This window comes from Ranitomeya variabilis, chromosome 5 (assembly GCF_051348905.1).
Source record: "Ranitomeya variabilis isolate aRanVar5 chromosome 5, aRanVar5.hap1, whole genome shotgun sequence".
Taxonomy (NCBI): Eukaryota; Metazoa; Chordata; class Amphibia; order Anura; family Dendrobatidae; genus Ranitomeya; species Ranitomeya variabilis.
The window spans coordinates 48,964,885-48,977,406 of record NC_135236.1 but is presented as its reverse complement, the minus strand read 5'-3'; the positions used below and the strand labels follow the sequence as shown (position 1 = coordinate 48,977,406).

At 47.9% G+C, this 12,522-nt stretch overlaps 1 protein-coding gene and 1 long non-coding RNA gene across 7 annotated transcripts in view; one reads left to right on the top strand and one right to left on the bottom strand.

Annotated features, from left to right (window-relative positions):
• The window catches only part of CACNA1A (calcium voltage-gated channel subunit alpha1 A), a 351,768-nt gene that overhangs the window by 106,025 nt on the left and 233,221 nt on the right, over positions 1 to 12,522 (bottom strand). The window contains exons 28-29 of the mRNA XM_077261846.1: positions 4,813 to 5,014; positions 3,724 to 3,888 (exon numbers count right to left, since the gene is read on the bottom strand). Coding sequence (XP_077117961.1) covers positions 3,724 to 3,888; positions 4,813 to 5,014 — 367 coding nt within the window. The remainder of the gene's footprint in view (positions 1 to 3,723; positions 3,889 to 4,812; positions 5,015 to 12,522) is intronic.
• Positions 1 to 12,522, top strand: part of LOC143774355 (uncharacterized) — a 308,203-nt gene that overhangs the window by 196,522 nt on the left and 99,159 nt on the right. For all 6 annotated transcript variants that reach the window (XR_013215518.1, XR_013215514.1, XR_013215519.1 and 3 more), the window contains one exon: positions 4,828 to 5,030. This is a non-coding gene — a long non-coding RNA (uncharacterized LOC143774355). The remainder of the gene's footprint in view (positions 1 to 4,827; positions 5,031 to 12,522) is intronic.

The following is a 12,522-nucleotide window of genomic DNA, read 5'->3' as shown; positions in this document are numbered from 1 at the left end:
TTACCACACGAGGCTCTGTCCCCACATATTACCATACGAGGCTCCGTCCCCCCACATCACCACATGAGGCTCCGTCCTCACACATTACCACATGAGGCTGCGTCCCCACACATTACCACACGAGGCTCCGTCCCCACACATCACCACAAAAGGCTCCGTCCTCACACATTACCACATGAGGCTGCGTCCCCACACATTACCACATGAGGCTCTGTCCCCACACATTACCATAAGAGGCTCCGTCCCCACACATTACCACACGAGGCTCCGCCCCCCACATCACCACACGAGGCTCCGTCCCCACACGTTACCACATGAGGCTGCGTCCCCACACGAGGCTCCGTCCCCACACATTACCACATGAGGCTGCGTCCCCCCACATTACCACACGAGGCTCTGTCCCCACATATTACCATACGAGGTTCCGTCCCCCCACATCACCACATGAGGCTCCGTCCTCACACATTACCACATGAGGCTGCGTCCCCACACATTACCACACGAGGCTCCGTCCCCACACATTACCACACGAGGCTCCGTCCCCACACATTACCACACGAGGCTCTGTCCCCACACATTACCATACGAGGCTCAGTCCCCCCACATCACCACATGAGGCTCCGTCCTCACACATTACCACATGAGGCTCCGTCCCCACACGTTACCACATGAGGCTCCGTCCCCACACGTTACCACACGAGGCTCCGTCCCCACACATTACCACACGAGGCTCCGTCCCCACACATCACCACACGAGGCTCCGTCCCCACACGTTACCACATGAGGCTCTGTCCCCACACATTACCATAAGAGGCTCCGTCCCCACACATTACCACATGAGGCTCCGCCCCCCACATCACCACACGAGGCTCCGTCCCCACACGTTGCCACATGAGGCTGCGTCCCCACACGAGGCTCCATCCCCACACATTACCACATGAGGCTGCGTCCCCACACATTACCACATGAGGCTGCGTCCCCACACATTACCACATTAGGCTGCATCCCCACACATTACCACACGAGGCTCCGTCCCCACACATTACCACACGAGGCTGCGTCCCCACACATTACCACACGAGGCTCCGTCCCCACACATTACCACATGAGGCTGCGTCCCCACACATTACCACATTAGGCTGCGTCCCCACACATTACCACACGAGGCTCCGTCCCCACACATTACCACACGAGGCTGCGTCCCCACACATTACCACACGAGGCTCCGTCCCCACACATTACCACATGAGGCTGCGTCCCCACACATTACCACATTAGGCTGCGTCCCCACACATTACCACACGAGGCTCCGTCCCCACACATCACCACACGAGGCTCCGTCCCCACACGTTACCACATGAGACTGCGTCCCCACACGAGGCTCCGTCCCCACACATTACCACACGAGGCTCTGTCCCCACACATTACCACACGAGGCTCCGTCCCCACACATTACCACACGGGGCTCCGTCCCCCCACATTACCACACGAGGCTCTGTCCCCACATATTACCATACGAGGCTCCGTCCCCCCACATCACCACATGAGGCTCCGTCCTCACACATTACCACATGAGGCTGCGTCCCCACACATTACCACACGAGGCTCCGTCCCCACACATCACCACAAAAGGCTCCGTCCCCATACATTACCACATTAGGCTCTGTCCCCACACATTACCATAAGAGGCTCCGTCCCCACACATTACCACACGAGGCTCCGCCCCCCACATCACCACACGAGGCTCCGTCCCCACACGTTACCACATGAGGCTGCGTCCCCACACGAGGCTCCGTCCCCACACATTACCACATGAGGCTGCGTCCCCACACATTACCACACGAGGCTCCGTCCCCACACATTACCACATGAGGCTGCGTCCCCACACATTACCACATTAGGCTGCGTCCCCACACATTACCACATGAGGCTCCGTCCCCACACATTACCACATGAGGCTGCGTCCCCACACATTACCACATTAGGCTGCGTCCCCACACATTACCACACGAGGCTCCGTCCCCACACATTACCACATTAGGCTGCGTCCCCACACATTACCACACGAGGCTCCGTCCCCACACATTACCACACGAGGCTGCGTCCCCACACATTACCACACGAGGCTCCGTCCCCACACATTACCACATGAGGCTGCGTCCCCACACAATACCACATTAGGCATCGTCCCCACACATTACCACACGAGGCTCCGTCCCCACACATTACCACACGAGGCTCTGTCCCCACACATTACCACACAAGGCTCTGTCCCCACACATTACCACATGAGGCTGCGTCCCCACACATTACCACATTAGGCTCCGTCCCCACACATTACCACACGAGGCTCCGTCCCCACACATTACCACACAAGGCTCTGTCCCCACACATTACCACACAAGGCTCTGTCCCCACACATTACCACACAAGGCTCCGTCCTCACACATTACCACACGAGGCTCCACCCCCCCCCCCCCCCACATTACCACACGCAGCACTTCCTTTCTATGTAATTCAACCACTTTGGCCAAGGTAAATGTACATTTAATTGCATCCGCATTCTCCAAAACAAAATGAGCCAAGAAGAGTCGCCAGGTCCATCTCACAGGCCGCAGGAGAATCCGGACAACGATGCAGTAGCTGATCGACAACAACAATATCGACTAAATCGTAGGATTGTTGTCATTATTTACTTTAGCTTAATCACCAGCAGCATTAATTAGATAGCAATGAGCTGTGCCGAGCGTTAGCTGGCTGGAAACAGCTAGTTGTACATATTTGTCTGTGTATTTACATACATGTTTGTTGGTGATTTTCATCATGTTCTTATGTATGGCCTATAAGCCTCCTTACCCTGGCAACTCAGGCATGTCACTCTCCATAAGGAGAAACGTTACTCCCTAGGGCACAGCCTCTTATACAGCCAAATCAGTGCACTGAGGAGGAGAAACACTCCGAGACACGTGTCTGTAAATAGAGATGCTGGTTTGGCTTTTATCCTAAGTCATATGGCAAGGCTTGTTAAAGGGTCAATATTGACTACTTCCAATAGGTGGCGCTGGAGTTCAAGTTGTCTTTCTCTCTGAAGAGACAATATTCAGTTTCCTAGAGGAGCATTGCATGGCTTATAGGCCTCCTTACCCTGGCATGTCACTCTCCATAAGGAGCAGCGTTACCTCTTAGTCAACACGTGGTTATGACATGTCTCATAGTTAGTATATCAAGTACAAATAAAGATTGACTGCCTACATTTTGGAGTGAAGTATTCTTTACAATGTGTTGCTTTATGGCTTATAAATCTAAATAAATGTAACAAACATGTTCCATACTTCCCAAACTACTATGTGGGCAGTGGTCCCTAGAGCATGTAAATCCGAACATCCACCGGTAAAAAGAATTAAAACTATCTAATAAAGTCAATGTTTAATTTCACCCTTGGTTCTGTGCCTGCAAGGAAAAGGACACTTTGCCTCACTAGTCCGTGATGCTCGGCTGTTTTGTTGACTTGTCCTATGTTTAATTGATGTATAACTGGACACTACTCCACAACCGATTGCCAACATTTTTATATCACAATTGTTTTTCTTTCTTATTTTTCTTTTACGAAATGTAATATGGGAACTCTGATCGGTGTTTTATATCAGTGGATTAAAAAAAAAAATGAAATATAAAAAAAAAAGCACAAACCAATTAATTGGGACATATTAAAATTCTTCTTACCTTCATCATCAGCACAATGGTGTTCAGGGCGATCAGAGCCATAATCGTATATTCAAAAGGGGGAGACACCACAAATTGCCACATTCGATACTGAAAGCTTTGCTTGTTTTGTGGCATATGGCGGGTAAGTGGCTTGGCACTTATAGCAAAATCAATACAAGCTCTCTGTAAAGTGAAAAAAAAAAAAGTATAAAACATATAAAGGCCATAAGGCTTATACACTCGTATTATACAGATCCATAACGCCAAAAGACTACAGAGCCATATTGAGGAATTTTTAATACATATTTTGCATGAACATGTGAAATACTCCATCAAGCGACATATATTAGACAGGTATTTTAATCTCTATTTCACCTAGGAGAGAATACAGTACCTATCACCAGGTCAAGAGTGTCCCAGTTTTTTCTCTTATTGCAGCTCTCATGAGTATTCAGCCCTTTTTCTTTTTTTTTAATGTGCCTTATGGTTCCAGGTATATGGGCCTTTTTATTTTATGCAATTTTTTTTTTTTGCAAGTGGGTGTGGCTCACAGGATCCTCTGGGGCGTGTCTTTCAGGTGCTCTGTATATTTACCCTCTGAGCCACGCCTTTTTGGAAAAGACCATATTAATGAGCACTAAATAAAGAGGCCCATATCTCTGGAACCAAAATAAAAAAAATAAAAAATACTAAAGGAAAGAGGGAAAAATGGGCACTTTTGTAATGGCGGCAAGTCCTCTTTAGGTCTGTAATATAGACCTGTGGTGACTACATGTGTATATGACTATTGGCTGATTTATGTCTATAAAATGAAACATTCTTCTTCAGGGCTCATGCATTTGCCAAAGTTACATTGTCATGTCTGGCTATAAACTATTGCACAAAATGAATTGTGCAAAGAAATACAATATATATTCTCTTCTGCCCCGTGCAGTGGTTGTTTCTGCAGTTCAGACCTTGAGGTCATCTTCCAGCGATTAGGGTCACTTTGCACTGTTCACACTGTATGATACTTCTGAGCAGCAGTGATGGTGGCTGGACCACCACAATGCAGGTGTAGGACCTTTATTAAAAAAATCACTGGGCTACAAAAGCTTAGATACGTACCTCGTTCTTTTCCAGACTGTATTCCTCCATCATTTTATCTCCCTGTTCCTGGAACGTAATGATAATCAAGGCTACAAAAATGTTGACAAAGAAAAAAGGGAAAACTACAAAATACACAACATAAAATATGGACATCTCCATGCGGAATCCGGGCCTGGGTCCTTGGTCTTCATAGGTGGCATCCACAGAGTGCCTGAGTACACTGCAGAAATAATGAGGTAAGTAGACAACAATAAGAGTAGTATATGGTTTTAAAAATACATTTTTCATATATACATGCACATTGTACCATGTCCAGCCAAAATGTGAACACTAGGATGAGAACTGGGGCACCTAGGGTATGGCAATGACAATGATAACATGCTCAGTACTGGACCAGAAGCTTATTGACCATGTCCAGCCAAAATGTGAACACTAGGATGAGAACTGGGGCACTTAGGGTATGCTAATGACAATGATAACATGCTCAGTATTGGACCAGAAGGTTATTGACCATGTCCAGCCCAAATGTGGACACTAGGATGAGAACTGGGGCACTTAGGGTATGTCAATGACAATGATAACATGCTCAGTACTGGACCAGAAGGTTATTGACCATGTCTGTTGTGAACTCTGTTTTCAGGCTCCCTCTTGTGGTCACAGATGGTATTGTGTGACTTTGGTTTTTTGGCTCCCCCTGGTGGTTTGGTTTATTATCCTGCGGGTCTGCTGGATCAGCTGCCTCGTTATTCACCAGGGAGGCTCCTATTTAGCTCTGCTTCACTTCCACTTGTTGCCGGCTGTCAATGTATTCAGTGCTATTCTGATTACTCCTGATTATCTCGTTTTCTGCCTCTTCAGGATAAGCTAAGTTCTGTTTGAATATTTTTTGCTCATCTGCCTGCAATATGATTTCTGTGTATGATGAGTCTAGTCCAGCTTGCTAACGTGATTTCTTTTTGCTGGTAAGCTCTGGGGTACGGAGTTGCTTCCCCCGCACCGTTAGTTGGTGCGGGGGCTCGAGCAATCTCTGCGTGGATATTTTGAATAGGGTTTTTTATTGACCGCACAGTTTCCTTCCTATTTTCTGCTATCTAGTATTAGCGGGCCTCATTTGCTAAATCTGATTTCATCTCTGCGTTTGTGCTTTCCCCGTAACTCACCGTTAATATTTGTGGGGGGCTATTCTATATCTTTGGGGTCATTCCACTGAGGCAAGTGAGGACTTACTTTCCCTCCAGGAATAGTCAGTTTCTTAGGCCGTGACGAGACGTCTAGGATTTTTAGGTAACGTTCCACGGCTGCCTATAGTTGTTTGCGGATAGGATCAGGTTGCGGTCAATCTAGTTACCACTTCCCCAGAGCTAGTAGTCTGTTCAGTTACTTAGCTAGTCCGACCTGCGATCCTTGCCACTAGGATCATAACAGTACAGCCGGCCTATAAAGTGTTAATTGCATGGCAGAAGCAGGAGAAAAGAAGCTTGGAGATTTTTTTTTTTTTTTTTTTTGCTGCCGTGTGTCTAGCTGCTGTGTGTCTGGCTTCTCTCCTCCTCTTAAGGTACCTTCACACGAAACGACTTTACAACGAGAACGACAACCATCCGTGACGTTGCAGCGTCCTGGATAGCGATATCGTTGTGTTTGACACGCAGCAGCGATCTGGATCCTGCTGTGATATCGCTGGTCGTTGAATAAAGTTCAGAACTTTATTTGGTCGTCAGACCGGCGTGTATCGTCAGGTTTGACACCAAAAGCAACGATACCAGCGATGTTTTACGCTGGTAACCAGGGTAAATATCGGGTTACTAAGCGCAGGGCCGCGCTTAGTAACCCGATGTTTACCCTTGTTACCAGCGTAAAAGTAAAAAAAACAAACAGTACATACTCACCTGCGCGTCCCCTGCCGTCCGCTTCCTGCTCTGACTGAGCGCCGGCCCTAAAGTGAAAGTAAAAGCACAGCGGTGACGTCACCGCTCTGCTGTTAGGGCCGGCGCTCACACAGTACAGGAAGCGGACGCCGGGGGACGCGCAGGTGAGTATGTACTGTTTGTTATTTTTACTTTTACGCTGGTAACCAGGGTAAACATCGGGTTACTAAGCGCGGCCCTGCGCTTAGCAACCCGATGTTTACCCTGGTTACCCGGGGACCTCGGCATCGTTGGTCGCTGGAGAGCGGTCTGTGTGACAGCTCTCCAGCGACCAAACAGCGACGCTGCAGCGATCGGCATCATTGTCGCTATCGCTGCAGCGTCGCTTCGTGTGAAGGTACCTTTAATCTTGGTGTGGCTCTGAGTTCAGCTGCTAATATGGATATCCAGAGTTTAGCCTCCAGTGTAGATCATCTTGCTGCAAGGGTACAAAGTATTCAGGATTTTGTTGTGCACAGTCCTATGTCAGAGCCTAGAATACCTATTCCGGAGTTGTTTTCTGGAGATAGATCTAGGTTCCTGAATTTTAAGAACAATTGCAAGTTGTTTCTTTCTTTGAAACCTCGTTCCTCTGGGGATTCTGTTCAGCAAGTTAAGATTATTATTTCTTTCTTGCGTGGCGATCCTCAAGATTGGGCTTTCGCATTGGCTCCAGGGGATCCTGCGTTGCTCAGTGTGGATGCGTTTTTTCTGGCCCTTGGATTGCTCTATGAGGAACCTAATCTTGAGAACCAGGCTGAAAAAGCGTTGTTGGCCCTCTCTCAGGGGCAAGATGATGCAGAGGTGTACTGCCAGAAATTTCGGAAATGGTCGGTGCTTACTCAATGGAATGAGTGTGCCCTGGCTGCAAATTTCAGAAAAGGTCTTTCTGAAGCCATTAAGAATGTCATGGTGGGGTTCCCTACGCCTGCAGGTCTGAATGAGTCAATGACTCTGGCCATGCAGATTGATCGGCGTTTGCGGGAGCGCAAACCTGCGCACCATTTGGCGGTGTCTTCTGAACAGACACCTGAGTCTATGCAATGTGATAGAATTCTGACCAGAAGTGAACGGCAAAATTATAGACGGCAAAATGGGTTGTGCTTTTACTGTGGTGACTCAGCTCATGTTATCTCAGCATGCTCTAAGCGCACAAAAAAGATTGATAAATCTGTCACCATCGGTACTTTACAGCCTAAGTTTATTTTGTCTGTTACCCTGATTTGTTCCCTGTCATCTTACCCGGTTATGGCTTTTGTGGATTCAGGTGCTGCCCTGAGTCTGATGGATTTGTCATTTGCCAGGCGCTGTGGTTTTGTTTTGGAGCCTTTAAAATTCCCTATTCCACTAAGGGGAATTGATGCTACACCATTGGCTACGAATAAACCTCAGTACTGGACACAAGTGACCATGTGCATGACTCCTGTTCATCAGGAGGTGATTCGCTTTCTTGTATTGCATAATTTGCATGATGTTGTCGTGTTGGGCCTGCCATGGTTGCAGACTCATAATCCAGTCCTGGATTGGAAAGCAATGTCTGTGTCAAGTTGGGGTTGTCAGGGAATTCATGGCGACGCTCCTGTGGTGTCAATTGCTTCTTCCACTCCTTCTGAGGTCCCTGCGTTTTTGTCAGATTACCAGGATGTATTTGATGAGCCCAAACTCAGTTCTCTACCTCCTCATAGGGATTGTGATTGTGCTATAAATTTGATTCCTGGTAGTAAGTTTCCTAAGGGACGACTTTTCAATTTGACAGTGCCGGAGCATGCTGCTATGCGGAGTTATATAAAGGAGTCTTTGGAGAAAGGACTTATTCGCCCCTCCTCCTCCCCTCTTGGTGCGGGGTTCTTTTTTGTGGCTAAGAAGGATGGTTCCTTGAGACCTTGTATTGATTATCACCTTCTAAACAAAATCACGGTCAAATTTCAGTATCCTTTGCCATTGTTATCTGATCTGTTTGCTCGCATTAGGGGGTCTAGTTGGTTCACCAAGATAGATCTTCGTGGTGCGTATAACCTTGTGCGTATTAAGCAGGGTGATGAATGGAAAACTGCATTTAATACGCCCGAAGGCCATTTTGAGTACTTGGTGATGCCTTTTGGACTTTCTAACTCTCCTTCTGTCTTTCAGTCCTTTATGCACGACATCTTCCGCGAATATCTGGATAAATTTATGATTGTGTATCTGGATGATATTCTGTTTTTTTCGGATGATTGGGAGTCCCATGTTAAGCAGGTCAGGATGGTGTTTCAGGTCCTGCGTGCCAATGCTTTATTTGTGAAGGGCTCAAAATGTCTTTTTGGAGTCCAGAAGGTCTCTTTTTTGGGTTTCATTTTTTCTCCTTCTGCTATTGAGATGGACCCAGTCAAGGTTCAGGCTATTCATGACTGGACTCAGCCCACGTCTGTTAAGAGTCTTCAGAAGTTCTTGGGTTTTGCTAATTTTTACCGTCGCTTCATCGCTAATTTTTCTGGTGTTGTTAAACCATTGACAGATTTGACCAAGAAGGGTTCTGATGTTACTAATTGGTCTCCTGCGGCTGTGGAGGCCTTTCGGGAGCTGAAGCGCCGGTTTTCTTCGGCTCCGGTCTTATGTCAGCCAGACGTCTCCCTTCCTTTCCAGGTCGAGGTTGATGCTTCTGAGATTGGAGCGGGGGCTGTTTTGTCGCAGAGAAGCTCTGATGGCTCTGTGATGAAGCCATGTGCTTTCTTTTCAAGAAAGTTTTCGCCTGCCGAGCGGAATTATGATGTTGGTAATCGGGAGTTGTTGGCTATGAAGTGGGCATTTGAGGAGTGGCGACATTGGCTCGAGGGAGCTAAGCATCGTGTGGTGGTCTTGACTGATCACAAGAATTTGATTTATCTCGAGTCGGCCAAGCGGCTGAATCCTAGACAGGCTCGTTGGTCGTTGTTTTTCTCTCGTTTTGATTTCGTGGTCTCATACCTGCCTGGTTCGAAGAATGTGAAGGCTGATGCTCTTTCTAGGAGTTTTGTGCCTGACTCTCCTGGTGATTCAGAGCCAGCTGGTATCCTCAGAGAAGGGGTGATTTTGTCTGCCATCTCCCCAGATTTGCGACGAGTGCTGCAGGAGTTTCAGGCGGATAGACCTGACCGTTGTCCACCGGAGAGACTGTTTGTCCCGGATAGATGGACCAGCAGAGTTATTTCCGAGGTTCATTCTTCGGTGTTGGCAGGCCATCCTGGGATTTTTGGTACCAGAGATTTGGTGGCTAGGTCCTTCTGGTGGCCTTCTGTCATGATCTCAATGGCAAGAGATCATAGCATCAGCATATATAGGAACTAGCTCTTGGAAGATGGAAACTGAGCTGACCATGAACTAAACCTAACGCACAACTAGCAGTGGCCGGGTAGCATGCCTACGTTGATTCTAGATGCCCAGCACCAGCCGGAGGACTAAATAAAGCTAGCAGAGGAAAATATTAGTCCTAGCTCACCTCTAGAGAAATACCCCGAAAGGAGACAGAGGCCCCCACATGTATTGGCGGTGAATCAAGATGAAATAACAAACGTAGTATGAAAATAGGTTTAGCAAATTTGAGGTCCACTTACTACATAGCAGAAGACAGAAAGGACACTTTCATGGTCAGCTAAAAACCCTATCAAAACACCATCCAGAAATTACTTTAAAACTCTGGCATTAACTCATAACACCAGAGTGGCAATTCCTGTTCACAAGAGCTTTCCAGACACAGTAACGAAACTACAGCTGTGAACTGGAACAAAAATGCAAAAACAAACATGGACAAGAGTCCAACTTATCTAGTAGTTGTCTAGGAGCAGGAACAAGCACAGAGAGGCTTCTGATAACATTGTTGACCGGCAAGCAACTAACAGAGCAGCAAGGTTATATAGCGACTCCCACATCTTGATGGGAACAGGTGAACAGAGAAGATGAAGACACCAGTTCAATTCCACCAGTAGCCACCGGGGGAGCCCAGAATCCAAATTCACAACAGTACCCCCCCCTCAAGGAGGGGGCACCGAACCCTCACCCGAACCACCAGGGCGATCAGGATGGGCCCTATGAAAGGCACGAACCAGATCAGAGGCATGAACATCAGATGCATTCACCCAAGAATTATCCTCCTGGCCGTATCCCTTCCACTTGACCAGATACTGGAGTCTCCGTCTGGAAACACGAGAGTCTAAGATTTTCTCCACAACGTACTCCAACTCACCCTCAACCAACACCGGAGCAGGAGGCTCAACGGAAGGCACAACCGGTACCTCATACCTGCGCAATAATGACCGATGAAAAACGTTATGAATAGAAAAGGATGCAGGGAGGTCCAAACGGAAGGAAACAGGGTTAAGAATCTCCAATATCTTATACGGGCCGATGAACCGAGGCTTAAACTTAGGAGAAGAGACCCTCATAGGGACAAAACGAGAAGACAACCACACCAAGTCCCCAACACGAAGACGAGGACCAACACGACGACGGCGGTTAGCAAAAAGCTGAGTCTTCTCCTGGGACAACCTCAAATTGTCCACCACCTGCCCCCAGATCTGATGCAATCTCTCCACCACAGCATCCACTCCAGGACAATCCGAAGATTCCACATGACCAGAGGAAAATCGAGGCTGAAACCCCGAATTACAGAAAAACGGGGACACCAAAGTGGCAGAGCTGGCCCGATTATTGAGAGCGAACTCCGCCAATGGCAAAAAAGCAACCCAATCATCCTGGTCAGCAGACACAAAACACCTCAGATATGTCTCCAGGGTCTGATTAATCCGCTCAGTCTGGCCATTCGTCTGAGGATGGAAAGCGGACGAAAAAGATAAATCTATGCCCATCCTAGCACAGAATGCCCGCCAAAATCTAGACACGAACTGGGTCCCTCTGTCAGAAACGATATTCTCAGGAATACCATGCAAACGAACAACATTTTGAAAAAACAGAGGAACCAACTCGGAAGAAGAAGGCAACTTGGGCAGAGGAACCAAATGGACCATCTTAGAGAAACGGTCACACACCACCCAGATGACAGACATCTTCTGAGAAACAGGCAGATCTGAAATAAAATCCATCGAGATGTGCGTCCAAGGCCTCTTAGGAATAGGCAAGGGCAACAACAATCCACTAGCCCGAGAACAACAAGGCTTGGCCCGAGCACAAACGTCACAAGACTGCACAAAGCCTCGCACATCTCGTGACAGGGAAGGCCACCAGAAGGACCTTGCCACCAAATCCCTGGTACCAAAAATGCCAGGATGACCTGCCAACGCAGAAGAATGAACCTCAGAGATGACTCTACTGGTCCAATCATCAGGAACAAACAGTTTATCAGGTGGGCAACGATCAGGTCTATCCGCCTGAAACTCCTGCAAGGCCCGCCGCAGGTCTGGAGAAACGGCTGACAATACCACTCCATCCTTAAGGATACTTGTGGGCTCAGAGTTACCAGGCGAGTCAGGCTCAAAACTCCTAGAAAGGGCATCCGCCTTAACATTCTTAGAACCCGGTAGGTATGACACCACAAAATTAAACCGAGAGAAAAATAATGACCAGCGCGCCTGTCTAGGATTCAGGCGCCTGGCAGTCTCAAGATAAACCAAATTTTTGTGGTCAGTCAATACCACCACCTGATGTCTGGCCCCCTCAAGCCAATGGCGCCACTCCTCAAAAGCCCACTTCATGGCCAAAAGCTCCCGATTCCCAACATCATAATTCCGCTCAGCGGGCGAAAATTTACGGGAAAAGAAGGCACAAGGCCTCATCACGGAGCAGTCAGAACTTTTCTGCGACAACACTGCCCCAGCTCCGATCTCAGAAGCGTCGACCTCAACCTGAAAAGGTA